Here is a 26,599-nt window from a genome sequence, read left to right on the forward strand (position 1 = left end):
CCCTAGGCCAGTATGTAACTGAGAACCACTGGGAGTGATTTCTGAGTGCAGAGCCAGAAGTAACCCGAGCGCCACCGAAGGTGGCCCAAAAATAACATAACAAAACAAAACAAAAATGGAACAGACAGATGTGTCTGAACACAACCATCAAGTCAAGCACTGCAGCCCACACACACCAGTTAGGCTCAGCAATAATACCCTAATAATTCCCCTGCTCGCTGCTGATGTATCTGGCTGCGATGCTCACCAGCCCCCCACAGCAGACCTGGCGCTCACATGACTGCTCATTGAGCTCTGTCCTTTTACAGTGGTGCTCGATGACATGCTTCTGAGCAGTTTTGTTGTTGTTGTTGTTCTTGTTGTCTTGTTTTGTTTTTTGGTTTGGGGCCACATCCGGTGATGTTCAGGGGTTGCTCCTGGCTTGAGGGACCATATGGGATGTTGAGGGATCGAACCATGGTCCTACCTAGGATAGCCACAAAGTAATTAATCTACCACTTGCACCACCACTCCAGACCCGCTTCTAAGCAGTTTTACATGAGGTGCATAGTTAGGGTTATGATGCTTGCCAGAGGGTACCCATCAGGCTTGTGACATTCACTTTTGGGGGGGTTGGGAACCACACCCAGTGGCACTTGGGTTATTCCTGGCTCTACGCTCAGAAATCGCTCCTGGCAGGCTTGGGGGACCATATGGGATGCCGGGTTTTGAACCCTGGTTCATCCCCAGTCGACAATGTGTAAGGCAAACTCCCGGCCCTGACATTCACACTTTTCTTATTTTTCATTACTCACTGGGCATCAAAATCCTTTCATGGTATAGCAGAAATCACTGGTAGTGCCAGGCTTGCTGACAGCAGAGCTGCCAGGCTCAAACAGTGAACATTAGTGCTCTCCACGTCACACTCAGCACATCTAAACGATAAAAGATAAAAACTTGTGAACAGATGCCACAAGGCAGGCAGAAAGATTGTTGAGTGCCCAACACTGCCAGGAACAACTACCAAGCACCATCCAGTATGGTCAAAATTTTAAAAAGGTTTACATTAGAAGACCAGAGAGATAAATACAAGAGTTAAGACACTTTTCTATGTATGCTGCTCACCCAGGTATAATCCCTACCACCGCATATGGCCCCCGGAGCCCTGCCAGAAATAATCCCCAGGTGTACAACCAGGAGTAAGCCCTGAGTAGTGCTGGATGTAACCTCCAAACCCTCCCAAAATATTTTTACATGAACCTGGGCCGGAGAGATAGCACAGCGGTAAGGCTGCACGCAGCCGATCCTGAACAGATGGTGGTTCAAATCCTGGCATCCCATATGGTCCCCCGTGCCTGCCAGGAGTGGCCCCTGAGCCCCGCCAGGTGTGACCCAAAAATAAATAAACAAAAAAATTTACATGAACCTCATTAATATATAGATTTGTTACATATTGAGATTATTTGTACATTTCAATTAATCTATATCTGTGAGTCATTAAATAATTAAAATTTTATTATCCTTCTTGGTGGGGGAGAACATGAGTAAGATTTTAGCTCAATTTTATGGACAGATTGTCCAATTTACTATCAAGTCAACCTCATGGAATTGGACAAAATCAAGCAATTTGGGAAAACTTAGTTGCTCTATTCTAAACTTCCATGCGTCTACGAGGAGCTGGCCAGAAGCCTTACCCATCTTCTCTTCCTAGGTAAAGACATTCAATGAAGCGTGCCTCATGGTAAGAAGCCCAGCCTTGGAACTTATACACTATCTGAAAAACACTAATTTTGCCCACCCAGCTGTGCGCTACATTTTCTGTATCCTTTCCTGCGTGTTCTTTGTGAGCAAAAGACAACGTCTTTCCTCAAATGGAGAAGAAATGGAGAATACTATTTGTGAAAGGAGAGTAGCAAGTAGCTGGTGGTGTTTTCTTTAACAAACTCCTTAGATGGGGAGAAAGGAACAGGAAAAACGCTCAGCCTCTGCCATGTCATTCATTTCTGTGCAAAGCAAGACTGGCTGATTTTGCATATTCCAGACGGTAAGAGCTTCTTCTTGGGGTAACAGTGCTGTTTACTCTATTACCAAGCCACATGGTGACTTTCATTTTGACCAGACCATGCCCATTAAGAGAGAGAGAGAGGCCTTCACTTTGACTGCAGAGTGGGCCGAGAGGTGCCACCATGGATTTCTGCACCATTTCCACAAGCAGGTTGAAGGGAAAGTGAAGATAAGAATAAAAAAATTAGCCAGAAGCTTCTGAGAACCTTTGGTTTGGTTTGGTTTGGTTTTTTGCTAATTTTGTTTGGCTTTGGGGGCTACCTCTAGGTACTAGAGGGCTATTTTTAGCTCTCTCTGCAATGTTCACAAGACCCACTGGTGCCAGCAATTGAACCTGAGCCTCATGTGATGCAAAACATGATTTGTAGCACTCTGCCCATTCATTAACTTTTTGTTTTTTGTTTTTGGGTCACACCCGGCAGCACTCAGGTTATTCCTGGCTCTTAGTTCAGAAATTGCTCCTGGCATTCACGGGGACCATATGGGATGCCGGGATTCGAACCACCATCCGTCCTGTGTCGGCTGCGTGCAAGGCAATTGCCCTACCGCTGTGCTATCTCTTTAGCTCAACTTTTTTTTTTTTTTTTTAATTTTGGGACCTCCCAAGCACAGTGCTCTAGGATGCCTTTCCTATGATTCTCAGCCAAATGGGTAGATAGTTCAATGTGAGGCCTGAGGAGATGCTGCTGCTCAGCCCCTTTGGGCAGATATTATCCCAGTGGTGCTAAAGGGCCTTTTAGGACCATACCCAGGGATATTTGGGTGACGGTGGTGCCAAGGATGGAAGGAAGGTCAGCTACATGCAAAGACTCCTGTACTCTAGTACCTCCTAGAGTCTCTGTGAAAATGAAGTTTTCTGTATTGCTTTTATTTTTTGTTTTTACTCTTGGGCTATACCCAGAAGTGCTCGAAAGTCATTCCTGACTGGTTTGGGGGACCATATGTGGTACCAAGGATTGAATGGGCTGGCCTGGAAGACAAGTACCTTCCTCACTGTACTCCTCCAGTCTGATTACTTTGAGTTGAATACACTAGGTTCTTGCTTGGGATATTTCCATGTGTCTGTGTGTGTCCCTGTCATTCTCGGTCAACTGGCTGGTGGTCCAGGGTGGTACATATACAAGTCTCGCAACCCAGTCTCTGAACTATCTGCTGGGCCTCCTGGGCCTCTTTTAGCTCATCTCTGGGTGAAGAACTGCCAGGACCTCCTACAATCCACCTACAACAAAGCACGTTTTGATCAGCCACTGGAGGCTTCAAACTGGCTCAAGAATTTCAAAGCTACAAATGAGCGTTACCTCAGTCAGGTGAGGAAGCCCTGATGGTGGGTACTGAACAACTGTGTGGGGTTCAGGATGAGATGGGGTACCAGGGATGGGTTCCAAGGCCTCACGCATACCCACTGAACTTCATCTCAGCCCTTGCAGGGAGCAGTTTTAGATAGATAAGATATTACCCTCTTTGTACTCTCCACCAGTGAACTGTTTTCATCTTGTGGGCAGCAAAATAAAGTTCAAATGAGGTTACTGGCGTTGCCAGAGTCACAGCGTCAAAATCCTCCAAAACCCATTTTCAGCTAGATTATTTTCTCCAAATCTTTTTCAGAACCAAAGTATATGGGTAAAATTATTCTTCACGCCAGTTATTCTTAGATTTGGTATTTAGGCCAGTGTTGTACATTTTTGGATGTCACTGAGAATCATCTAAGAGCTAATTACAAATGGAGGGTCAGAATGGTAGTCCTAGGGTTAAGGCACCTACTTTTCATGCAGCCTACCCTGGTTCCATCCCAAGCACCACGTGATCCCCTGAGCTCACTGAGAGCAACCCCCAAGCACAGAGCTGGGAGTGCCACCACTGGGTGTGGACCAAACACCTCACCATCAAAAAAACTTTTTTTTGTGGGGGGGGGGGTCCACACCCGGCAGTGCTCAGGGATTATTTCTGGCTCCAGGCTCAGAAATTGTTCCTGGCAGGCATGGGGGACCACGTGGGACGCCAGGATTCGAACCGATGACCTCCTGCAAACGCCTCCATGCTATCTCTCCGGTCCCAAAAAAACTTTTGTCAGGGCCAGAGAGATAGGATGGTACTTAGGGCACTCGCTTTGTATTTGGTCAACCCAGGTTCAATATCCAGCATCTCATATGGTCCCCTAAACCCACTAGGAATAAACCCTGAGCATGTCCTAAAAAACAAACCAAAAAGATGCCCAACTTTAAATCTTGAAACTTTATTTTGGGGGGAAGGAGCAGTTCCCAGTGATACTCAAGAATTACCAGGATCTGTCTGACAGCTGCCCCAGCAGTGCTCAGAGATCTTGTAGTGCTGGGAATGGAAACAGGTTGGCCCTGTGCAAGGCAGGAACCTTTCCTGCCTTTCTGTCTCCTCATCTTGGGTATTGTTTATTTGTTTGTTTTGGGGCATGTCCATTGATGCTCGGGATCATTCCTGGAAGTACTTAGAAGACCATGCAATGCCAGGAATCAAACCCATGCCTCCTGAGTGCAGAGCTGCACCTAGACCTTATCTTGGATCTTTTTAGTTGGAATACTTTGTTCTTTATTATTGTTGTTGTTCATTGTTAGGCTAATGACAAGGTTTGTGCACTCTACATTCCATCACACTCCATCAAAGTTTCTCTCCCCATTGTCCCAGTGTCATGACCCACTCCAATCCCCCAATATAGGCATTTACTTTTAGAGATCCAGGCAGAAGTGGGTTCAAAAGCATAATGTGCACCTACTCTCCTCAGGCTCCGATCTTGTCAGTCACTGATGGTCTCGTTCTGAAGGCTAAATTTGCTTGCTTCTTGATTTTGTTGTTGTTGCTGCTGCTTGCTTTTAGATAAAAGTTCAAGAGAAATATGTCTGGAACAAGCGAGAGAGCACGGAGAAAGGCCAGCCTCTGGGAGATGTGGTCGAGCAGGTATGACAAGAGACAATGTGTCAGCATCCCATTCGGGAAAACCGCTGCTGGACTGGCAGCTGAGGCCCCTCTTACCTGCAGGGCATCACACGGGTGAGGAACGCCACCGATGCCGTCGGGGTGGTGTTCAAAGAACTGAAGAAACAAAGTGCTCTGGGCCTCTTTCGCCTGCTGGTGGCAGTGGATGGAGCCAACGCACTCTGGGGCAGGACCACACTGAAAAGAGAAGACAAAACCCCGGTAGGAAAACCGAGTTTCTGATTTTTGGTACCATCTGCTGTAGAAGCTAGTAGACTATGTAGACTAGTAGGCTAAGCATTGTAGTTTATTCTTGTCCTTAGACGTTTGGGGGTTTTTTTTTTAGGGGGTTGGGCCACATCCAGCAGCGCTCCTGTCTCTGTACTCAGAAATGGCTCCTGGCAAGCTCGAGGGACCATATGGAATACTGGGAATCAAAACCAGGTCTGTCCTGGGTCATCTTGAGTGAAAAGCAAATGCCCTACTGCGGTGCTACCACTCCAGCCTTTTAGAAGTATTTAAATTAAGATCTGTACTCAAAATAGCATCAGAAGGAAAAGGGATTCCAGGGGCTGCCATCCTTTGAAAACTAAGGGACGAAGAGGAGCGCACTCAGCTATGCAGTACAAATTTCACACGTCGAGTGAGGCCCTAGTTTTAATCTCAGTACCTCTCTCCCAGGAATAGAGAAAGAAATGAAGAGGAAAATGTATCACAGAAGGGCCGGTACAATAGTACAGTGGGTAGGGTGCTTGCATGTGCTTGACCTAGGTTTGATCCCTGGTATCCCACATGAGCCCTCATTCCATGCCTTCACTAATTCCTGAGTGCAGAGCCAGGAGTAAGCCAAGAGCACTGCTGGGTGTGACCCTAAAACAAAAGCATATTCACAGCAGGACTTGAGAAACATGACAATAAGTAGTCTCCTATGAGCACAGAACCAGGAGAATGCCCTGAATATCAATGGGTGAGCCCCAAAACAACCACCAAAAATGTTTGTCACTGTAGAAGCTATTCTATTCCATTGTCAAATTTTCTTCCCATTCTTTTCAAAATAGGGCTTGGGGCCAGGAAAGAGAAATCAAGGGGCTTAGTGCAGGATTTGCAGACTGGAGGCAGGTGTTCACCCCAACAACTCACAGTAACCTTTTAGCACTCCAGGGTGTGCAGCAAGACAAGAGAAGCAAACGAGGCGTGGAGATGTGAGCAGCGCCTGTGGAGTAGGACATGCCTGTTTCGGCTCTGCTCCCCCTCGGCAGCTGTTGTCCCTTTGGGAGGAAGGAGGCTGCTACAGAGCCATCAGCTCAGAGTGCTTCAGTCCAACCTTCACATATCATTGTTACGTAGCAGTGCAGGATTTTTAATTGTATTGGTTTTTATTTTTGTTTTTGTTTTGCGGAAGGTAGAACCCAGAACCTTGCACAAACTACCCGAGCTCCTGCAGCTAGAGGTGTTTCAGTTGCTGTCTCAGCAGAGCATACAAACAACACAGTCATCATTTTCCCTCCTTTTTTTTCCCTCTCCCATTGCTCCTGTCTCCCACCTGCCGACGTACAGATTGTCCCAGAAGAACTAGCACTTATTCACAACATGAGGAAGATGGTGAAGAATGACTGGGTGAGTGCATGTGATGTTCAATGTGCTGCAAAAAGAAATGGACTTGAGTTCCAGGTGTTTGTTTTTGAACGGACTTATTTCCTCCCACCTTCCCCCACTTTTTGTTTTGAGATTACACCCAGTGGTGCTCTCCACGCTCTGTTTAGGGTCGCTTCTGTCAGTGCTCAGGTACTTCTGTCAGGGACCATGTGATACTGGGGATAGAACCCAGGCCTTCTGCATACACGGCTGCAGTCTACACTCGTTCCACCCCTCCTCCTCGCCACTGACTTTATTGCTATTGTGACACAGGGCTGCATCCACTCAACTGTGCTGCTCCCCAGGAATTGCATTCTCTCAGCTACCATGCTCATTCTCTCAGTGTGGTGCTCTCATGACCCTGACTGCGGTGTGGACAGGCTCTGTAGTGCTTGGAAACTCAAGGATTATACTCATTGCATATGGGACACTGAGGATTTGAATCCAAACCATGTGCCTGCAAGGTGGGCACTCTGGGCCCAGGAAGTGTATTTTTTGATTTATCTCCTTTGGGAGGGCCACACCCAGAGGTGCTCAGGGTCCCTCGCAGGCTCAGGGACCATATGGGATGCCAGGGATCAAACCTGGATCGTCCACGTACAAGGCAAACATCCTACCCACTGTGCTATTGATCCAGCCCATTTGATTTCTTGCACCTGATTTCCAGCACCACACTGAGCACTGAGCCAGGAGTAAGCCCTGAGAACTACTAGGTGTGGCCTAAAACCCAGAAAGTTTAATCTCCTGCCCCAAGGTAATGAATATAATTGTTTTGAGGTGTGCTCTGCAATTATTTTGATTTAAGGAGATTTGACTGTTTGAGGGCTGGAGAGATGATACAGGAATTAAGGCAATTGCTTTACCTGAAGCAAACCCTAGTTTGGTCCCCAGCACTGCAGTTCAGGCCCCAAAGCACAGAGCCAGGAGTAAGCCATGAGCACCACTGGGTATGTGTGTACTCCCCAAAGAAATCTAAGTTTGACTTCATTGCTCATCTTTCCAATCCCCTAATTTTTTTGTTTTGTTTTGGGGTCACACCCGGCTGTGCTCAGGGGTTACTCCTGGCTATCTGCTCAGAATTAGGTCCTGGGTCGGCTGCTTGCAAGGCAAACACCGATGTGCTATCTCTCCGGCCCCCCAACCCCCTAATTTTATGGACAGAAAGGTTTTAATTGGTTCATTGGTTTGGGGGCCATGCCAATAGTGATACTCAGCGATTATTCCTGGCTCTGCACTCAGGAATCACACTTGACAGTGTTCAGGGGACCATATGGGGTGCCAAGGATCAAATTAAGGTCAGCCACAAGGCAAATACCCTACCTGCTGTAGTATCACTCCAGCCCCTGGACAAAATATTTTTGTTTTATTTAATTCCCATAATTGTAACCTTAAAGTCTGTGTCTGGTCTTAGAATAAGCTTATTCAAACCATTTAAATACTAACATAAATTTACTTTGCTTGCAATTATTCAGTGTTTTTATTCTTCTTACCAATTCTGGAAAAGATTTGGACAAAGGTAAAATCTTGTAGCTATTGTCAGAGGTAATTCCAGGAGAAATAGTTAATTTAGCTGACATTTAACTTTGCTAGAAAAGACTGCCCCCAGAAATCTGCAAATGATTAAAAATACAACTTTTTCTGTCTGTTCTGCTAACTTTGTCTTCCTTCTTTCAGCACGGAGGTGCAGTGGTGTTGTCTTTGAGCCACACGGGCTCTCTCTTCAAGCCCCGGAATGCCTATCTGCCCCAAGAACTGCTGGGAAAGGTCAGTTCCTCTGGGAAATTGATTTCCCTTTAGATAATCTTTCTGTGAAAATGGCGATCTTTTCTTAACATAGTTTCTAGCTTATAAACTAAAATTTTTTTTTTTTTTTTTTTTTGGTTTTTGGGCCACACCCGTTTGACGCTCAGGGGTTACTCCTGGCTAAGTGCTCAGAAATTGCCCCTGGCTTGGGGGGACCATATGGGACGCCGGGGGATCGAACCGCGGTTCGTTCCTTGGCTAGCGCTTACAAGGCAGACACCTTATCTCTAGCGCCACCTTCCCGGCCCCTATAAACTAAAATTTTATTCCTTTTTATTTTATCCCATTTCCTTAGATGTTAATGCTTAACTTTTTGTTTGTTTATTTTTTTTTCTCCCTACATTTTTTCTGAATTAGATGATTATAAGCTTGGACATGATGACTCTTTATTTCTAAATACTGCATAAAAAATTAAAATAACAAAAAAATAATATTTCCTTCCAAAACCAGAGTCTGTGTAAGGGATAGGGATAAGGTACTTGGCTTACATGTGGTTGCCCTGGTTCTATTCATGGCACCATATTAGAATCCCCTGGATTCTTCTGGTTATAGCTCAAATCCTCCCACCAAGAAATGAGTATTCCCGGGGCCGGGCGGTGGCGCTAAAGGTAAGGTGCCTGCCTTGCCTGCGCTAGCCTTAGACGGACCGAGGTTCGATCCTCCGGTGTCCCATATGGTCCCCCAAGCCAGGAGCGACTTCTGAGCGCATAGCCAGGAGTAACCCCTGAGCGTTACCGGGTGTGGCCCAAAACCAAAAAAAAAAAAAAAGAAATGAGTATTCCCTAAAACCAAACATACTTTTTTTCTGTGGGGGGCTGAGTGGTGCCACAGTCAGCAGTACTCAAGAGCTCATTCCTGGCTCTATGTCAAGGATCACTCCTAGCAGGGCTTAGGAGGTACAAGGATTGAACCCAGGTCAGCAATATGCAAGACAACTTTGATCTCTATCCCCCATTACCCCCCCCCATTTTGGGGGGGCCGCGTTGAGTTTTATGTTGCTGTTATTTGTTCATACCCAGCTATGCAGAGAAGTAACTCTCGGCTCTGCACTCAGGAATCACTCCTGGCAGGCTCAAGAAGGGACTATATGGGATACCAGAATCAAACCTCAGTTGGCCACATGCTGTTCTATCACTTTGGGAACCCCATTCTTCTTTTTTTTTTTTTTTTTTTAATCTCTTGGTTTTTGGGCCAAACCCAGCAGTGTTCAGGCCACACTCTTGGCTCTGCACTCAGAAATTGCTCCTGGCAGGCTCAGGGGACCCTATGGGATGCCAAGGATAGAACCCAGATCTGTCCCGGTTCAGCCACATGCAAAGGAAACACCCTACCGCTGTATTATCGCTTCATCACCACCACCACCCCATTCTTCCTTTTAAAACAAAATCCTTGTGGCCATGTAGAGAGTTGCCAGCCACTAGTGTAGAGCCCTTGGATAGGGCAAGAGAGCCAGAGAGCAAGGAGTAGGGCAGACAGAAGAGAAACAAAGATCTTTCCACATCTGAATGCTTAAATAAAATTGACTTATCACTTAGTGAATGCTGACCATTTGCTCTTTTTCTTCTTCAGGAAGGATTTGATGCCCTGGATCCATTTATTCCCATCTTGGTTACCAACTACAACCCAAAGGAATTTGAAAGTTGTGTTCAGTATTACCTGGAGAACAATTGGCTTCAGCATGAAAAAGGTCTGTTATTTCCATTTTTCCTCTCGGAACAAAGTTCGTGGGCGAGTCCTGAATCACAGCCCAATCTCTTTCTGTGATCTGTAGTTCAGATTTTCCCCTCTTTATCCTAACATTTTTTCCGCCTGATGAAATGGTACAAAAAGGTGGAGGGAGGTGTGGGGAGTGAAGGATGAATCCACAGGAGTGAATGAGATGCTCTTACAAAGAGGGACCGACCTACGTGCAGCTGCTGAGCAATTTCCAGTTTTGGGTGTTGTTACACATGGGTTTGTTGTTGTTGTTGTTGTTGTTGTTTTTGGCTTTTGGGTCACACCCAGCAGCGCTCAGGGGTTACTCCTGGCTCTGTACTCAGAAATAGCTCCTGGCAGGCTCGGGGGACCAAATGGGATGCCGGAATTTGAACCACCGTCCTTCTGCGTGCAGGGCAAATGCCCTACCCCCATGCTATCTCTCCGGCCCATTACGCATGGTTTTTCTTCGCCATTCCACAAAGTCCCATTAAAAAATGAAGGTACTAGGACCACATAGGTGATGTGTGGGAGGTCAGCTCACACAGCCGCACCCCAGATCCTGGCTACTCTGACCCAACCGTGTATGTGCGCATGTGAGTGTGTGTGCGTGTGCATGTCGACATCCAACTGCTTGATGACAGCAGGTGCAGGCTCAGAGGCTGTCCTGTCTCTTGGTTATTAAGAGAACTGGGAGGAGTTTTCAAGCAGCTGCAGCAGGAGTGGGTCGGGACACCCTGGAGCGGCTGATTAGAGGGCTGGGAGATCTGACAAAGTCCTAAAGTGCAGAGATATTCCTGGAACAAAGGGAAGGCTCAGGGCTGTTGGGCAGGAGTCAGGGGGGGAAACAAACCTAGTTGTGTTGGGGGAAAGATCTAGCAGTGAGAGCTCCTGGGAGTGCTAATTATAACCACATAATCCGGACAATGCTGTCTCGGACTCTGAGTCTTCGAGGGAGGCCTGCAGCGGGAAAGTGCCAATTATCTGTTGACTTCTTTTCAGCGCCTACAGAGGCAGGAAAGAAGGAGCTGCAGTTTCTGACTAACAGGAATCCCGATCAGCTGGAGCGGCTCTGTGCCCACCTCTGAGCAGACACAGGGAGCAAGGAAGGTGCTGCTGGGCAGGGACCCCGCCTGGAGCACAGCCGCTGTCAGCTCATCTCCCCAGCTCTGGAAAACCGGGAGTCAGACAGCTTCGTCATGCTGAGACTCACTGCAGTTTGTACAGATGGTTTCCACATTTCAAGTCACCATGGATCTTTTAAAAAGGACTAATTGTGGGGCTGGAGAGACAGTACGTGAGTGACAGCTCTTACCTTGAATACTGCTGACCCCGGTTCAGTCGCCATCACCTGGATCAACAGGGAATAACACAGGAAATAACCTCTGATCATAGAGCCAGGAGTAAGCCCAGAGCACTGCCCAAACAATCCCACACAAAAAATAAATGAATGAGTCTTTTGTAAAGTTTTGCAGTAGATTTATTAATATTTTGAAAAGCACCTTTCACCAGCATAGTGTTATGTACAATCTGAAGAAATGAAATTCTTCGGGGGCCGGAGAGATAGCACAGAAGGACGGTGGTTCGAATCCCGTCATCCCATATGGTCCCCCAAGCCTGCCAGGAGCGATTTCTGAGCGTAGAGCCAGAGTAACCCCTGAGCGCTGCCGGGTGTGACCCAAAAACCAAAAAAAAAAAAAAAAAAAGAGATGAAATTCTTCATATGTACAGAAATGCCATTTTTCAGACTTCATTCAGTCCCGTTGCAAGTCAGAGCTTAACTTTCTTCTAACTGCATCAGTGAGCTCACTCTCATACCTGTGATTCTGAGAATAATACTGAAACTCCAGTTAAGTCATGCAGTCTTGGATTATGTAGCCCATTTTTTTAAGAATTGGGGCCGGAGAGCTAGCATGGAGGTAAGGCGTTTGCCTTTCATGCAGGAGGTCATCGGTTCAAATCCCGGTGTCCCATATGGTCCCCCGTGCCTGCCAGGAGCAATTTCTGAGCCTGGAGCCAGGAATAACCCCTGACCACAGCCAGGTGTGACCCAAAAACCACAAAAAAAAAAAAAAAAAAGAATTAAGTATTGCCACCTCCACCAAACACTGTATAAAATGAATCAACTTATCTTCAATGCTTATAGAGTAGTTCAATCTGCATCCCATATTCCAGACAGTTGAGAAAAGAATGGCTCACCTGGGAGCCAGAAGAGCAGTACAGTGGGTAGAAGAGCACTTGCCTTATATGTAGCTGACCCAGGTTCCATCCCTACTATCACATGTGCTTCCCCCAAGACTCACCAGAAGTGATCCTGAGCGCACAGCTAGGAATAGCCCTGAGCACTGCTAGGTGTGCACACATAAACACCACAATTTCAGCAGAATTTCATTCTCACCATATAACCAGGTTGTTGGTAGTTCAAAGTTGATTTCTGATCTTGTCCTCTGCCAACTATGCAGCCAGTCTGGGCTTGATCCCTGCCATCCCATACGGTCACCCAAGCATCACCAGGTGTGGCCCAAAAACAGATTTTACGCTTAACTTGAAAAAAATTATTGTGTCTGTGAACTTTCTCAATAAAGAACAGCTTTTTCTATCCCTAAACTATTGCCTTAGTAAAACTGTTGGAAATAATATATCCAAACCTTAGCCAATCCCAGTGTCTTCGGCTAGTTGGATGTTCTAGTATCAGAATCAAAGATAACATACCTGGGACATGCTTGCCTTGAACATGGCAGACCCAGTTTGACCCCTCCCCTGAGCATTGCAGGGTGTAGCTTGAACAAAGGTAAAAGAAAAAAATTGAAAAAAGAAAGAAAAAGGGGCCCGGAGAGATAGCACAGCGGTGTTTGCCTTGCAAGCAGCCGATCCAGGACCAAAGGTGGTTGGTTCGAATCCCGGTGTCCCATATGGTCCCCCGAGCCTGCCAGGAGCTATTTCTGAGCAGACAGCCAGGAGTAACCCCTGAGCACCGGCGGGTGTGGCCCAAAAACCAAAAAAAAGAAAAAGAAAAAATGGAATCTACAGATCTGGGAAGAGTTGATGCCTTTTTTTTTTCTTTTGGTTTTTGGGCCACACCCAATGACACTCAAGAGTTACTCCTGGCTATACGCTCAGAAATCGCTCCTGGCTCGGCGACCACATGGGATGCCGGGGACTGAACCCAGGGCCATCCTGGGTCAGCCGCGTGCAAGGTAAACGCCCTACCACTGTGCTATGGCTCCAGCCACAAGAGTTGAATGCATTTAACAAATCCCTTTTAATGTTCATTGAAGAAGAGAATCATTAATTTTATGATTTGCTAATATGGATTCTTAATTTTTTTCCCCAAGATACTCCATTGTAATCTGCCCTATCCAGATCTCTGTCCTATAAAAACTTTGGGTTTTTATAGGGTTTTATATGCTAATAAGGCTTCAAACTTCAAACATTCCATTGGTTTGCGCAAATGTTATAGTTCAAAAATCACCAATAATGCAAGCAGAAAAAGGCATACATTCTGAACAGTAGCAGACCCCTATTGACACCAGCACCCTTACCCACATCCTGGTAGTTTACACAGATATAGCCTATAACTTCTAGATGACCCCTTGGGAAGGTCCTGATCTGGCTCGGTGAAGGTTGGGTTCCCATGGTAACAGGCTTTTTTGGGGGTGGGCCACATCCGGTGACACTCAGGGTTACTCCTGGCTATTTGCTCAGAAATTGCTCCTGGCTTGGGGGACCATATGGGATGCTGGGGGATCGAACCGAGGTCCATCTTAGATTAGTGCATGCAAGGCAGACACCCTACTGCTGTGCCACAGCTCCAGCCCTCTCATGGTAACAGGCTTATCCTATTGGTCATCTTGTCAGGATGATGCTGACCAAAGAGGCCCTGGGAAACTTGTACTACAGCAAGCCTATTACAGAAACTAAAAAGTGTCCTTTATGGTCCCTCAAGCCTGCCAGAAGTAATTTCTTATTTTTTTTTTTTTAGGAGTAATTTCTAAACGCAAAGCCAAAGTAACCCAAGTGTCACCAACACCAACACCCTCCAATAAAACAAATCACCACTACAAAATTCACAAGTCAGTCAGTATGAGAGAAAATATAAGCAAACCATGTCTCCAAAAGGATTTATATTCAAAATAAATAATTTATAAGCCAGAACATGATGAAAGAGTTTTTCTTTTTGTTTTTTTGTTTTTTTGTTTTTTTTTTTTGTGGTTTTTGGGTCACACCCGGCAATGCTCAGGGGTTTTTCCTGGCTCTGTACTCAGAAATTGCTCCTGGCATGCACGGGGGACCATATGGGACGCCGGGATTCGAACCGATGACCTTCTGCATGAAAGGTAAATGCCTTACCTCCATGCTATCTCTCCGGCCCCTGAAAGAGTTTTTTTTTAAAAAATGACATTTCTTGGGGCCAAGAGCAATAGCACAGTGGTAGGGTGTTTGCCTTGCATGCAGCCGACCCAGGACGGACCCAGATTCAGGACCCAGGTTTAATCTCAGCAACAAACTATGAGCATTACCAGACATGACCTCAGTATAAGCCCTGGAAAGTGTGGCCCATCAATAAGCAAACAGATAAATATATATATATATATATATATATATATATATATATATATATATATATATATATATACGCTGTTAGAAAGTCTATAACGCCAGGTACTGGAAAGGATGTGGATAAATGAAGATCTTTGGGTGGGAGAGACAGCACAGCCTTGCACGCAGCTGATCAGGTTTAATAGCTGGCATCCCATAAGGTCCCCAAGCCAGGAGTGATTTCTGAGTTCAGAGAATGGAGTAACCCCTAGTGTTGTAGAGTGTGCCCCCCCCCCCAAAATAATCCTCTCACAATGCTAGTAGAAATATAAAAATTTTCAATATGTTTCCTCTTCAGGAAAAGTTTGGCAGTTCCTCAAAATGTTAAACTAATCCTATGACTGGGTGATTTCATCAAAGAAGAGGAGAGAAATGGAAGCGCACCCAAAGACTGGGTCTCCAAGAAGCAAGAGAAAGTTTATAACAGTACTCATCACTGCCAAAACATAATCAAGCACCAAATAAACAAAAAGGAGCAATCAAGCCATGGGGAAGCCACAAAAAACAGGCCGAATCTCCAGAAACAAAAGACCCCATAATTGTAGAAATATGTTAAAAAAAAAAAAAAAACAGAAAAATCAAAATAAAGTTGGGTTATTTTATTTGTGTGGGGAACATAACTAGTAGAGGAGCCAGAGCGACTTCTGAACACAGAGCCAGGAGGAAGTAATCCCTGAGCACTGCCAAATGTGGCACAAAAACAAAACAAAATATTATCTTTTTAATTGTTTTCTTTTTCTTTTTTGAGCCACACCTATTGGTGCTGCTCCCAGCTCTGTATGGGATCATTCCTGGCAATGCTCAGGGACCTGGCACTGGTGATGCTGGCATCAAACCCCATGTCCTCCTAAAAGCAAACATGTCTTGTTCACTTATTCTATCCAAGCTCAAGGATTTTTGTGTTTTGGAACCGGAGCAATAGAGCACCTGGCTGACCCATGGTTCAATCCTCGGTGTCCCATATGGTCCCCCAAGCCAGGAGCGAGTAACTCCTCAGCTTCACTGTGTGTGGCCCAAAACCATAACACTTGTTTCATTTTCATTATCATCTTTGGGCCTGGGTGCTAGGGATTTACTCCTCAATCTGTGCTTAGGGATTTTTTTTTTTTTTTTTTTTTTTTTTTTAGTTTTTCGGTCACACCCGGCAGCGCTCAGGGGTTACTTCTGGCTCTACGCTGAGAAATCGCTCCTGGCAGGCTCGGGGGACCATATAGTATGTGAGGATTCGAACCACCATCCTTCTGCATGCAAGACAAACTCCCTGCCTTCATGCTATCTCTTTGACCCCTAGACAAAATGTAGTAAAACCTGAGCATGACAAGGTGTGGCCGAAAAGCCAAAAAAAAAAAAAATTTTAAATGGTGGAAGTTTCAACACCCACAATTTTCGCAACAGATAAACTTCCTAGTTCCAAAAGTTCCAAAAGAAAATGATGTCTGCTGACTCTTTCCAGGTAGTCTGGGCTGGGCTGAATATTCTGGCTTTCTTAGAAGGCGGTCGAGTGGATTCCCCTTTCTGCCTCCAGCAGCAGCCTCCAGTCAAACCCACAGTCAAACCTCCAACAGAAACAGCATAGCTCCACAATGATGCCCCAAAATAACACAATAGTGTCAATCCAGTATGGTCACAGAAAAACTGATGGGAAAGTTGCAAAGACCACCAAGCTCCGTGAGTCAACCATAATGCAGAAGGCTCAACTACTACCAAGCACAGCCCAGTTAGTTCTCAGACAAGGGCTTCAGTAACACAGTTCAGAGCTAGAACGATTATGTAAAGTTGACCCTTGTTGATCTAAGTTTCCATTTACCTTTGTGTTGTGATAAACAATATGAAGTAAAATTTGTGCCTGCAAAGGGACATACAGATGAGGAAGGTGAGTGGGAAACTGGGAACACTAGTGGAGAAAAAGTCACAGGTGGTGGAATTGGTGTTTGAATGTTGTGTATGTAAACATTTCAATGGGATTATTATGTTACTGACCCTACCTGATCGGTGATTGTGCCCTACCCTAGTGTGTGACCTGGCATTCTGCTCTCACCCTAGGGTGGTACCTGATCCCACCATTGGGTGTACCTGATTCTGGGGCATAAAAACAAAGGTCTGTGGAAGGTGAGGGGCTTGTTTTTGGGGCCTAGTCTTAGACCTTTTGGCTTCGGCCTCTTCACGGAATAAAGAGCTGTTTTCTTCAGAAGCCTGACTGCCTGTAGGCTTTCTTCCCACCGCATTCACCTCAGAACCGCCGAATGAACAGGGTAACAGACGTGTGGTCCGAGCTGGAGGAGAAAAGCCTCATCCTCCATCCCTCCATCAGTCAACCTCTTCAGGGGCTGACTTGCAACATTTGAACATTTAATGCCTGAAACAACTATTATAAACAACTTGGTAAAAAGAGTGACAGGGGCTGGAGTGGTGGCGCAACCAGTAGGGCCTTTGCCTCGCATGTGCTAACCTAGGACAGACCACGGTTCGATCCTCTAGCGTCCCATATGGTCCCCCAAGCCAGGAGCAATTTCTGAGCGCATAGCCAGGAGTAATCCCTGAGCCTCACCGGGTGTGGCCCAAAAAAGAACAAAAAAGAGAATGACAGGGTCCAGGACAGAGGGGTTTTGCCTTGCACAAGCCTACACAGTAGGGTTCAATCCTCTGGCATCACCAAAGTGATCCTGAGCGCAAAGAGTCAAGAAAGGCCGGAACACCACCAGATGTGGCATAAATAAATAAATAAATAAATAAATAAGAATTTCAGCAAACAGCCTGGAGTGTGTGGTCCAACCACAGGACCATCTCCATACCCATCCTAATAAGCCAACAATCCCCCAGCCAGAAGAATCCAACAGGCTCAAAAAAAACATTTGCTCCCAGTTGCACCGAAGACCCCCAAACTGAAACGACCCCCAAAGTCGAGTGGCAGCAGAATATTTGGGAAGCAAAGAAAATCTGGAAGACAGCATGCTGAAGGAAAAATAATTGGGATCCTGGTGACAGGTGAGCCACGAGGACAAGACAGGGCAAACTCCACGGAGGATGCGTCTTTGGAGGGAACGGGAGGAGCTGGAGCATATCTGGGAAACAAGACTTTCCCGGCTCAGAGCTGAGGAGCGACCCCTGGTGGTGGCTGCAAGCAGCGTCCTCTCCCTCGGAACCGGAAGCGCATACTCTGGCGGAAAGCAAGCTTTTGTGGTTTGCCTTAAATCCCCGTTCGAGACGAGCCCGGGATGCACCCCCTTCTAAGGGTTAAGTTAGGGTGCATCCTAACTTTCCTCCTTGAGCTCGGGGCACTAACGCTTCTGGCCGCCGCGGCCCCCACTTTCTGCCGTGACGCGGATCGGAAAAGAGACGGGGCGTAGTGGGCGGGGCCTCCGAGCCCAGCGAATCGCGTGCCCTGGAGAGAAAGGATGTGTCTGTGGACCAATAGAATACAAACTGCCCCAGACCCGAGGAACCAATCGGCTCGCAGTAGCAAATGTGTCTGTGGGCCAATAGGATACAAAGGAGGGAGCTACGCCCCCAGTGCCGAATAACCAATCGGCTCGCAGCAACCAATGTGCCTGTGGATCAATAAGATCTACAACTTGAGGCCGCGCCCCCAGTCTCCGAGGAACCAATCGGTTCGCTGCAGCCAATGTGTCTGTGGGTTAATAGGATACAAACCGGGAGGCCACGCCCAACGCGGTGCGACCGGAAAAAGGGCGGGGCGTAGTAGGCGGGATCTCCGAGCCCAGCGAATCGCGTGCCCTGAAGGGAGACTACGTGTCTGTGGGCCAATAGGATACAACCCTATAGGTCACGCCCCCAGGCCTAGGAACCAATCGGCTCGCAGCAGCGAGTGGGCGGGGCGGGCCCTGCGACCCCGCGGAGCTGCGCGGCGCGGCATGGCGGGCGTGGCGCGGGAGGTGCTCACTCTGCAGTTGGGCCACTTCTCGGGCTTCGTGGGCGCGCACTGGTGGAACCAGCAGGTGAGGTGGCTTCGGGCTCAGGCCCCGCACCGGAGAGCCAGCCCCCTCCCTGGGCCGCCCGTCTCGACTCCGGCCTGCCCCGGCGGCGCCTCCACGCTGCCCTGCTCTCCCCTAGGATGCTGCCCTGGAGGGCCAGGCGGGTGCCAAGGAGCCGCCGGGGGAGCTGTGCCCCGACGTCCTGTACCGGACGGGTCGAACGCTGCAGGGCCTGGAGACCTACACGCCCAGGCTCATCCTCATGGATCTCAAGGGTGAGCCGGGCCCTGTACTCGAACCTGCGGAGTCCCCAGCAGTCTGTCCCGTTCACTAGGAGCGCTGGGGACCTCAGGGTGCCAAGTTAGGGGGGACGCAGGCTCAAAAGAGACAGCTGCCCAGAGCCCCAACACAGTGTCTGTACATCTGATGGCAGGCCCCACGACTAAGGCGACCAGACTGGGAGTGGGATCTTGGACCCTAGATTCCTCTAGGCCAAGAAAACAGTCGCCCAAGCTGTCAGTGAGGGCCAGGGCGATGCAGCAGGTCAGAATGAGATTCCCTAAAGGACCAACCAGGCCTTGACCTCACCAGGTTGCTTTGTGCAGGCAGTCTGAACTCCCTCAAGCAAGAAGGAGGACTCTACCGAGACAGACAGCTGGATGCAGCTATAGCGTGGTAACTGCTGTAGGGTGAAGGGGTTGGTAATTTTTGGCACTCATTCAGCATTCAGAGCCCCCACAGTGTTGCCTCTACTTCCTTTCAGGCAGGGAAAGCTCACCACATACAAAGAGGAGCTCTCTTCCAAGAACCCTTATCTCCAGGACCTGCTGAGCGCTGAGGTGAGGCTTCCGTCCTGAGCTTTGGTTTTTTTTATTTTGGGGGGGTGGGTCACGCCCTGCAGTGTTCAGGAGTAAGCCTGTCAGGGCTCAAGGGGCAGACACTGGGTCCAAAGCATGCAAGACAAGTTCCTTAGCCCCTGTACTGTTTCTGCAGTCCAGACTTCCATTACTTTAAATTATTTCAGTGATATTAAAGGCAAAAGTACTGTCCCCTACATCATGAGGGAAACATGAGGGATGTGAACAGCCCACGTGGGTATATCTGCTCTCTACTGCCTGGTACCAAATGCAGATTTTTCCCTTTCCTGCCAGGGAGTGCTGACGAGTGATGGTGTCTGGAGGGTTAAATCTGTACCCAGCAGCAAAGGTAGGTGGGATTCATGCACAAATTGCAAAGTGGGGACGGGAGAAGCAGGACCAGAGGAAAAGGATTCTGCTGCCTCTGTTTTGTCTCCAGGATCCCCAACACTCACCACTACCCCGGCTTCCAAACCACTTCACCCTACAAAGGATACCATCCACGTCTGGTCTGATTTCCTCAGGGTTCATCTTCACCCCCGGAGCATCTGTATGATTCAGACGTACAATCATGATGGGTAGGGGATCCACTTGGCATCATCTGGACCCACACCTAGTGATACTTGGAGGAGGGTTTCACCGGGGAGGGGACCAGGTGGTGCTGGAAAGAGAATGCAGACTCCAGGAGGCAGTCGGCATGTGCCCCAGCCCTTTTTGGGAGTCTTCCGGTGCTCCGGGCTTACTCCTGGCTCCTGGCTCAGGAATCATATCCTCCCTCAAAATAGATTTATGGACTGGAGTGATAGCATAGCAGTGAGGCGTTTGCCTTGCATGCAGCCGACCTCAGATGAACCCGGGTTCAATCCCTGTTATCCCATATGGTCCCCCGAGCCTGCCAGGAGCGATTTCTGAGCACAGCCAGGAGTAACCCCTGAACACCGCCAGGTATGGCCCAAAAGCCAAAAAAAAAAAAAGCCAGATTTATGATGGGGCTGAGTCCCAGATCCTTTTTCTTCCCGGTAGGGAAGAGGGGCGCCTGGAGGCCTTTGGTCAAGGGGAGAGCATCCTGAAAGAACCCAAATACCTAGAGGAGCTGGAGGATCGGCTGCACTTCTACGTGGAGGAGTGTGACTTCCTGCAGGTAGCTGTGGGCCAGGACGCATCCTAGGGCTCCTCTGTCCCTGCTACCACTCACCACCTGTCACCTTCCAGGGCTTCCAGATCCTGTGTGACCTGCACGATGGCTTCTCAGGGCTAGGTACTAAGGCAGCTGAGTTACTCCAGGACGAGTATATGGGAAGAGGGATCGTAACCTGGGGCCTGCTTCCTGGTCCCTACAACATTGGGGTGAGCAGAACTTAAAGGGGAACAGAAGGATATCCCTGGGCTGAGGAGATGCTCAGAGGGTGTGTACTTTGCATGTGTGAGGCTGGCCTCCCACCTCTGGCATCATGTCCAAAAATAAATTATTCCATAGTGAGATGCTTCAAACAAACTGCTCCGCTTTCTCCCACCAGGATCCACAGAAAAATATCTACCGAGTATTAAATACAGCCTTTGGGATGGTGCGCCTGGCTGCTCACAGCTCCCTGCTCTGCCCCTTGTCTTTGGGTGGGGGCTTGGGGCTGCGACCTGAGCCTCCCGTCAGCTTTCCTCACCTGCGCTATGATGTAAGACCCCTTCCCGCCCCAGTCATTCTTTTGTTTTGTTCGCCCCAGTCATTTTTATTTTTTGGTTTATACCCAGTGACGCTCGGGTTGCCCCTGGCTATGTGCTCAGAAATCACCCCTGGGGGACCATATGGGACGCTAAGGGATTGACCACTATCCATCCTAGGCAAGCCACGTGCAAGGCAAATGCCCTACCGCTTGCACCACCACTCTGGCCCCCTTCCCCAGTCATTTTCTATGACCAGCACCTTGTAGAACACAGCAAGGATGTGGCCCCCCCACAACTGTGGGCTGTATCTGTTCAGTGTGTCTAGCGTTAGGACCCACACACCTTAGCTCATCTGCCACTCCTACACTGTCTCCACACGGTCTTCCCAGCCTTTCGTGTCCTCTTTTCAGGCTACCCTGCCCTTCCACTGCAGTGCCATCCTGGCCACAGCCCTGGACACGTTCACAGCTCCTTACCGCCTCCGCACCTCCCCGCTCTCCATGGTGCATCTAGCAGATATGCTGAGTGGTGCCGGGAAGAAGGTAGGAGGTTGCAGAGGGGCTGTCTAAGCGCTAGGACAAGGCCCTATAGCCTGACTTGCTCAAACCCAACCCCCTGCAGGTGGTGACGGCCGGAGCCATGATCCCTTTCCCCTTGGGTCCCAACGAATCACTTCCAGACATCCTGCAGCAGCTGGGGGGCAGCTCCCCCTGGACCCCACTGTCTGGATGTGGGGACCCTCATGGAACACATTGCTTTGCCCAGTCGGTGGTACTACGGGGCCTCAATAGAACACACCACTCTAGGTGAGGCCTGCAGTCCCCAGTGGTCCTGGACACATGCGGGTCCCCTGTCCTTCTCTCATCTGCCTTGTCTCCTCTGTCCACTCCACTCCAAGAAAGTAAAGACATAGCAGGGACAATGGGGAAGGCACTTACCTTGCGTGTGGTATGAAGGTTCCATCCCCAATAATGTATAATATTCCCAAGCCCATCAGAAGTAATCCCTGGGCCCGGAGAGATAGCACAGCGGCGTTTGCCTTGCAAGCAGCCGATCCAGGACCAAAGGTGGTCGGTTCGAATCCCGGTGTCCCATATGGTCCCCCGTGCCTGCCAGGAGCTATTTCTGAGCAGACAGCCAGGAGTAACCCCTGAGCACTGCCGGGTGTGGCCCAAAAATCAAAAAAAAAAAAAAAGAAGTAATCCCTGAGCACTGAGGCAGGAGTCAGCCCTCTGCACGCTGGAGCTGGTCCTTGCGAACTTAGACGAGTTCCCTGCTCCATGTCCGTGCAGCGTTCACAGAAGAAAGACATTTCTGGGTTCAAGAGATGCTCATGGGGCATGTAGGTCACCAAAGCACTGCCAGAAGCTTCTTTCAAGCAAAGTTGAGTGGGACCCCCCCAAATCAAGGTCCTTCTAGAAGTAACAGTGTCGGGGGCCGGAGATAGAGCACAGCGGTAGGGTATTTGCCTTGCACGTAGCAGATCCAGGACGGATGGTGGTTTGAGTCTGGGCATCCCATATGGTCCCCCATGCCTGCCAGGAATGATTTCTGAGCATAGATCCAGGAGGAACCCGAACGCCGCAGGGTCTGACCCCACCCCCCCAAAAAAAGTAACAGTGTCCCTGGCTTTGTCCTTGGCAGTCAGCTAAGCCCAGGAACACCACTGCCCTCACCACTCCATGCCTGCAGCACCGGGGACGAAGTCTTAGCTCAGTTCCTGAAGCAGGAGCAGCCCCAAGCCAGGAGGTCAGTATCGGGGACTCCTGAGATAAACACAGCCCCACAACGAGCTCAGCAGCTCTGCTTTTGCCCCATAGCTCCAGTCATGTCCTTCTGACGCCCTGCCCGGTCGTACCCCCATACCCCCGCCTCTTCTCCTCACATCTGAGTCGCAACGGTTTGATTCTGGATGATCCTCCCGCTGGGACAGGTATGTGGAAAGCAAGTAAAAGCAAATTCCAGTGTGGTCCTCTCTGGGCAGAGGCAGAGGCATGGGGAGATCTGCTCCTGAGGGACACTCACACAGCCACTTCCCCCCCCCCCCCCCCACAGCTGTGGAGAGCATCCCTGTGCTGGGGGCTCTGAGCTCCTCCTCAGTCCTGCATAGCGCCCTGGGAGGCTTGGCTAAGGAACTCAGCAGACTTGATCTGCGGCGCTGGAACAGCTTCCTGGAGGCAGGCATGGAACAGGATGACGTGGGGGAGATGCTGCAGGAGCTCCAGAACCTGGCCCAGTGCTACCAGGCTGGTGACAGCTTCTCGGACTAGTGTCCCCAACAAAGGGACAGAGCCAGTGTCGAATAAAGACTACTAGGAGTGGATCTCCAGTGTTTTGGGCCTCTTGGGCCCGTGTGTGCATTTATTACATGGAGAATCGCTGTGACTTCATCACAGAATAAATAGATGCCTCAGATAGACTGGGACACAGACAAGGACAGCCCCTCCCCCCTTCAGCACCAACCACAAAGTCTGTGTCTTAAGGCCTTGGTGTGGGGCCGAAGTGGCCCCATTCGCCCTGGCCTTGCCCTGCCCCTCCGCGTCTTACTCATCAGGCTCCTCCTCAGACAGAAGGTCCCCGTGGTCCGACAGCTGGTCGGTGTTGCTGGTGCTGGCGGCATCGTCGTCGTCCTCAGAGCTGGCCTCACATGCCGTGTGGAAGAGCTGCATAAGCTCACGGAAGCGGTGGGAAACCTGGGGGAAATTGGGGAACACAGCTCCAGTTCCGCTCCCGGGACCAACTTGGATGCCAGCGCCACCCCACCACACCTTCATGCTCAAAATGGTCTCCCTCACCTCCGCAGGGGTCTTGTTCCCCAGCTGCTGAGAGATGATGCTGAACGTCTGTGGCTGGGCCCCCCGCTCCTGACACATAGTGAGGATCACTCGGTCGGCCTCCCTACGGTCCCGTGGCAGGAAGAACCATCAGGAGGGTGCCGGGGCACCCTTACACCCCGCCTCCCACAACCTCACACCCACCTACCTGGTCCACAACACCACCTTCTCCCCGGTGGAGCTGACCTTGCTGTTGTTGGCGCATACCGTGGCTTCGGCTGCCTTGGGCGGCTGCTCCCCCTCAAGGCTCTTGCCCCACATCCCACTGTCCTTGGCTACATCCCCTGTCAAGTCTCTGGGAGAAGGGGCTGGAGAGTCCCCACCTGATGCTTCCCGGAGAGGGGACACCCCAGAGGATGCCCCTCCTGTTGGCAGCCTGCTCTCTGGAGAACCTGCCTTCCCAAGACCTGGACTTGCCCCACAATCTGTGGTCCTGGGGCAAACGAGGCCCGGGGAGGAAGGGGGGTGTTCCACAGCACTACGCAGCTGTTCCGTGGCCGATGCATCCCAGGCCAGCAAGGGTGCTGTGGCTTCCCGCTCTGCCTGCTCGTCTGCAGGCCTGGAGGACACCGAGGGGCAGGCAAACAGCTCAGACACATCCTGCTCCTTCCTCTCGGCACGGGGCATACTCTGAGTTGTAGCAGGCAGCTCAGGAGTCTCGGGGGAGCCAGGGGGTTGGCCTTCCTGGAGAAGCTGGTCTGTAAGCATCACTTCTTGGGGGGAAAGCAAAGAACTCCCCACTGCCATTCCTGTGCAGGAGGAAAAGCAGCTTCTCAAGGGATGGACAAGACCAACTGCCTTCAGAGCTACCCAGGGAGCCACCGTGCTCCAGGTGGGGACCTGGGAGCAAGGGGGTGCAGGAGAACCTCCAAGAGCATAGAAGGTCCAATGGCCAGAACTGAACGGCTGTGCTAGGTAATACAGTGTGGACGGGCACCCAAGCCACAGGTCACGCTGGCTACTCACCTGCCACGGGCAAATCTCCCTTTCTGGGGTTTCTGCTGGTCCTGCTCGGGGTGGCCTCCAGATCCTCCTCTATCATGTCCTTCCCTGATCCAACTTCCTTGGTCCCAGGCATTGGGCTGGCCTCTCGGTGGGGGCTACTGCCCACCAACTCAGGGGGCTCCTTGCTCTTGTATAGTTTGTTGTCACAGACCTGCAGAACAGGCTGGGTCAGGAGACGCCCATCCTCCAATGTCTCTCAGGTAGAACGAGGTGACTTAGGGCAGATTCTAAACCAAAGTGAACCTGTGGACAACAGCAGGGGCCCAGCCAAGAGCCCTCCATGTGCTCCTGTCCTGACAATTCTGTTCTTGCTCTCAACCACCCTAGCTCATCTTTTCATTTGGGCACCATTTTCATAGGTTTATTTTGTTAAAAACAAATACATGGGAAAAATTTTTAAAAACTTAAAATTAAAACAACCGAGACAGGAGCCGGAAAGATAGCATGGAGGTAAGGCATTTGCCTTTCATGCAGAAGGACGGTGGTTCGAATCCTAGCATCCCATATGGTCGGTCCCCTGTGCCTGCCAGGAGTGATTTCTGAGCAGAGAGCCAGGAGTAATCCCTGAGCACTGCCGGGTGTGACCCAAAAACCAAAAAAAAAAAAAAAAAAAACCAATTGAGACAGTACAGTTAGGTAAGCTGCTTGCCTTGCACATGGTTCAACCCATGATATCCCAGAGCGTATCCTGAACACCTCCAGGTGTGACCCAAAAATAAAAACAAAATATAAAATAAGCAGGGGCGAGAGAGATAACACAGTGGTAGGGCATTTGCATTGCATGCAGTTGACCTAGGACGGATAGTGATTCGAATCCCAGCATCCCAAGCCTGCCAGGAGTGATTTCTGAGTACAGAGCCAGGAGTAGCCCCTGAACACTGCGGGGTGACCAAAACACTAAATAAAACAAAACAATGGAGGCGGAGTGGTGGCACAAGTGGTAAGGCGTCTGCCTTGTCTGCACTAGTCTAAGACGGACTTCGGTTCGATCCCCGGGCATCCCCTAAGCCAGGAGTAATTTCTGAGTGCAGAGCCCAAACCATCTGACCATCACTGGGTGTGGCCCAAAAAATAAAATAAAACAAGCAGCAATGTCTGGGGAAATCAGTGTGGAAATCCAGTTTAAGTTTGCATCCCTGAGCACTGTCAGGTAGGTTGTAGGAGCCTCTCCCCTTTCCCAGCATTGCCCGCTCTCACCCATACAAGAACATAAAATGAACTCTCTCTTCCTTTGCCCAGTCCACTATGTCATTTTAAAAGATACTATTTCTTTTGCATATGGATGTGATTGCATATGATTTAAATACGCAGAGCATTGTAGAATTCAATGAGATAAAGTCTGTGAGAACAAATTCTACCCTTAACACTGAGGCAGCTTGGAGTAGTAGTCCTCTGAGCACTAACTCCTTATTCCTCAAAGTTAGCCAGTGCTCTCACCTTGCTGCTGCAATGGCTGCAATTTCTCCTCTTGCTCTTCTTCAGCTTGGAATCAGGGCCTCCTTCGTGGCAGAGACAGACGCAGTCTTTGATCCCATCTGGCCAATCGGCCTCCTAGGAGATACCTGGGCTTGGGGAGCTGCCAGACATTTCC

At 49.3% G+C, this 26,599-nt stretch overlaps 4 protein-coding genes across 6 annotated transcripts in view; 2 read left to right on the plus strand and 2 right to left on the minus strand.

Annotated features, from left to right (window-relative positions):
• LOC126020739 (farnesyl pyrophosphate synthase-like) overlaps positions 1 to 2,766 on the minus strand; it is a 340,408-nt gene extending 337,642 nt beyond the window's left edge. For both annotated transcript variants that reach the window (XM_049782296.1, XM_049782295.1), the window contains exon 1: positions 2,762 to 2,766. The gene's annotated coding sequence lies outside the window, so the exon portion shown is untranslated. The remainder of the gene's footprint in view (positions 1 to 2,761) is intronic.
• Positions 1 to 11,470, plus strand: part of DAP3 (death associated protein 3) — a 49,563-nt gene extending 38,093 nt beyond the window's left edge. The window contains exons 5-13 of the mRNA XM_049782287.1: positions 1,691 to 1,799; positions 1,931 to 2,023; positions 3,220 to 3,350; positions 4,891 to 4,971; positions 5,053 to 5,211; positions 6,547 to 6,606; positions 8,299 to 8,388; positions 9,997 to 10,114; positions 11,125 to 11,470. Coding sequence (XP_049638244.1) covers positions 1,691 to 1,799; positions 1,931 to 2,023; positions 3,220 to 3,350; positions 4,891 to 4,971; positions 5,053 to 5,211; positions 6,547 to 6,606; positions 8,299 to 8,388; positions 9,997 to 10,114; positions 11,125 to 11,210 — 927 coding nt within the window. The 3' untranslated portion in view covers positions 11,211 to 11,470. The remainder of the gene's footprint in view (positions 1 to 1,690; positions 1,800 to 1,930; positions 2,024 to 3,219; positions 3,351 to 4,890; positions 4,972 to 5,052; positions 5,212 to 6,546; positions 6,607 to 8,298; positions 8,389 to 9,996; positions 10,115 to 11,124) is intronic.
• Positions 11,471 to 18,579: 7,109 nt separating this feature from the next.
• MSTO1 (misato mitochondrial distribution and morphology regulator 1) lies at positions 18,580 to 23,492 on the plus strand. 2 transcript variants are annotated; one of them, XM_049782305.1, is made up of 14 exons: positions 18,580 to 18,677; positions 18,793 to 18,928; positions 19,259 to 19,328; positions 19,417 to 19,492; positions 19,805 to 19,859; positions 19,950 to 20,088; positions 20,534 to 20,651; positions 20,723 to 20,857; positions 21,028 to 21,180; positions 21,580 to 21,711; positions 21,791 to 21,975; positions 22,814 to 22,918; positions 22,990 to 23,102; positions 23,225 to 23,492. In XM_049782305.1, the coding sequence occupies exons 1-14, from the start codon at positions 18,594 to 18,596 to the stop codon at positions 23,437 to 23,439; spliced, it is 1,716 nt and encodes a 571-aa protein (XP_049638262.1). In that variant the 5' UTR covers positions 18,580 to 18,593; the 3' UTR covers positions 23,440 to 23,492. The 2 variants fall into 2 exon arrangements, with proteins under 2 accessions (XP_049638262.1, XP_049638261.1); XM_049782304.1 differs by lacking the exon at positions 18,580 to 18,677 and having other exon boundaries at positions 18,785 to 18,928; positions 19,263 to 19,328.
• A 211-nt stretch (positions 23,493 to 23,703) lies between these two features.
• The window catches only part of GON4L (gon-4 like), a 60,603-nt gene continuing 57,707 nt past the window's right edge, over positions 23,704 to 26,599 (minus strand). Inside the window, exons 28-32 of the mRNA XM_049782188.1 lie at positions 26,446 to 26,559; positions 24,970 to 25,159; positions 24,152 to 24,752; positions 23,965 to 24,067; positions 23,704 to 23,862 (exon numbers count right to left, since the gene is read on the minus strand). Coding sequence (XP_049638145.1) covers positions 23,713 to 23,862; positions 23,965 to 24,067; positions 24,152 to 24,752; positions 24,970 to 25,159; positions 26,446 to 26,559 — 1,158 coding nt within the window. The 3' untranslated portion in view covers positions 23,704 to 23,712. The remainder of the gene's footprint in view (positions 23,863 to 23,964; positions 24,068 to 24,151; positions 24,753 to 24,969; positions 25,160 to 26,445; positions 26,560 to 26,599) is intronic.

This window comes from Suncus etruscus, chromosome 10 (assembly GCF_024139225.1).
Source record: "Suncus etruscus isolate mSunEtr1 chromosome 10, mSunEtr1.pri.cur, whole genome shotgun sequence".
In the NCBI taxonomy this organism is placed as follows: domain Eukaryota; kingdom Metazoa; phylum Chordata; class Mammalia; order Eulipotyphla; family Soricidae; genus Suncus; species Suncus etruscus.

Coding starts and splice junctions, on each gene's coding strand:
- MSTO1 (XM_049782305.1), top strand. CDS start 18,594: ATGGCGGGCGTGGCGCGGGAGGTGCTCACTCTGCAGTTGGGCCACTTC. Junction 18,678..18,792: donor CGCACTGGTGGAACCAGCAG/GTGAGGTGGCTT, acceptor GCTCTCCCCTAG/GATGCTGCCCTGGAGGGCCA. Junction 22,919..22,989: donor GAGCAGCCCCAAGCCAGGAG/GTCAGTATCGGG, acceptor TTTGCCCCATAG/CTCCAGTCATGTCCTTCTGA.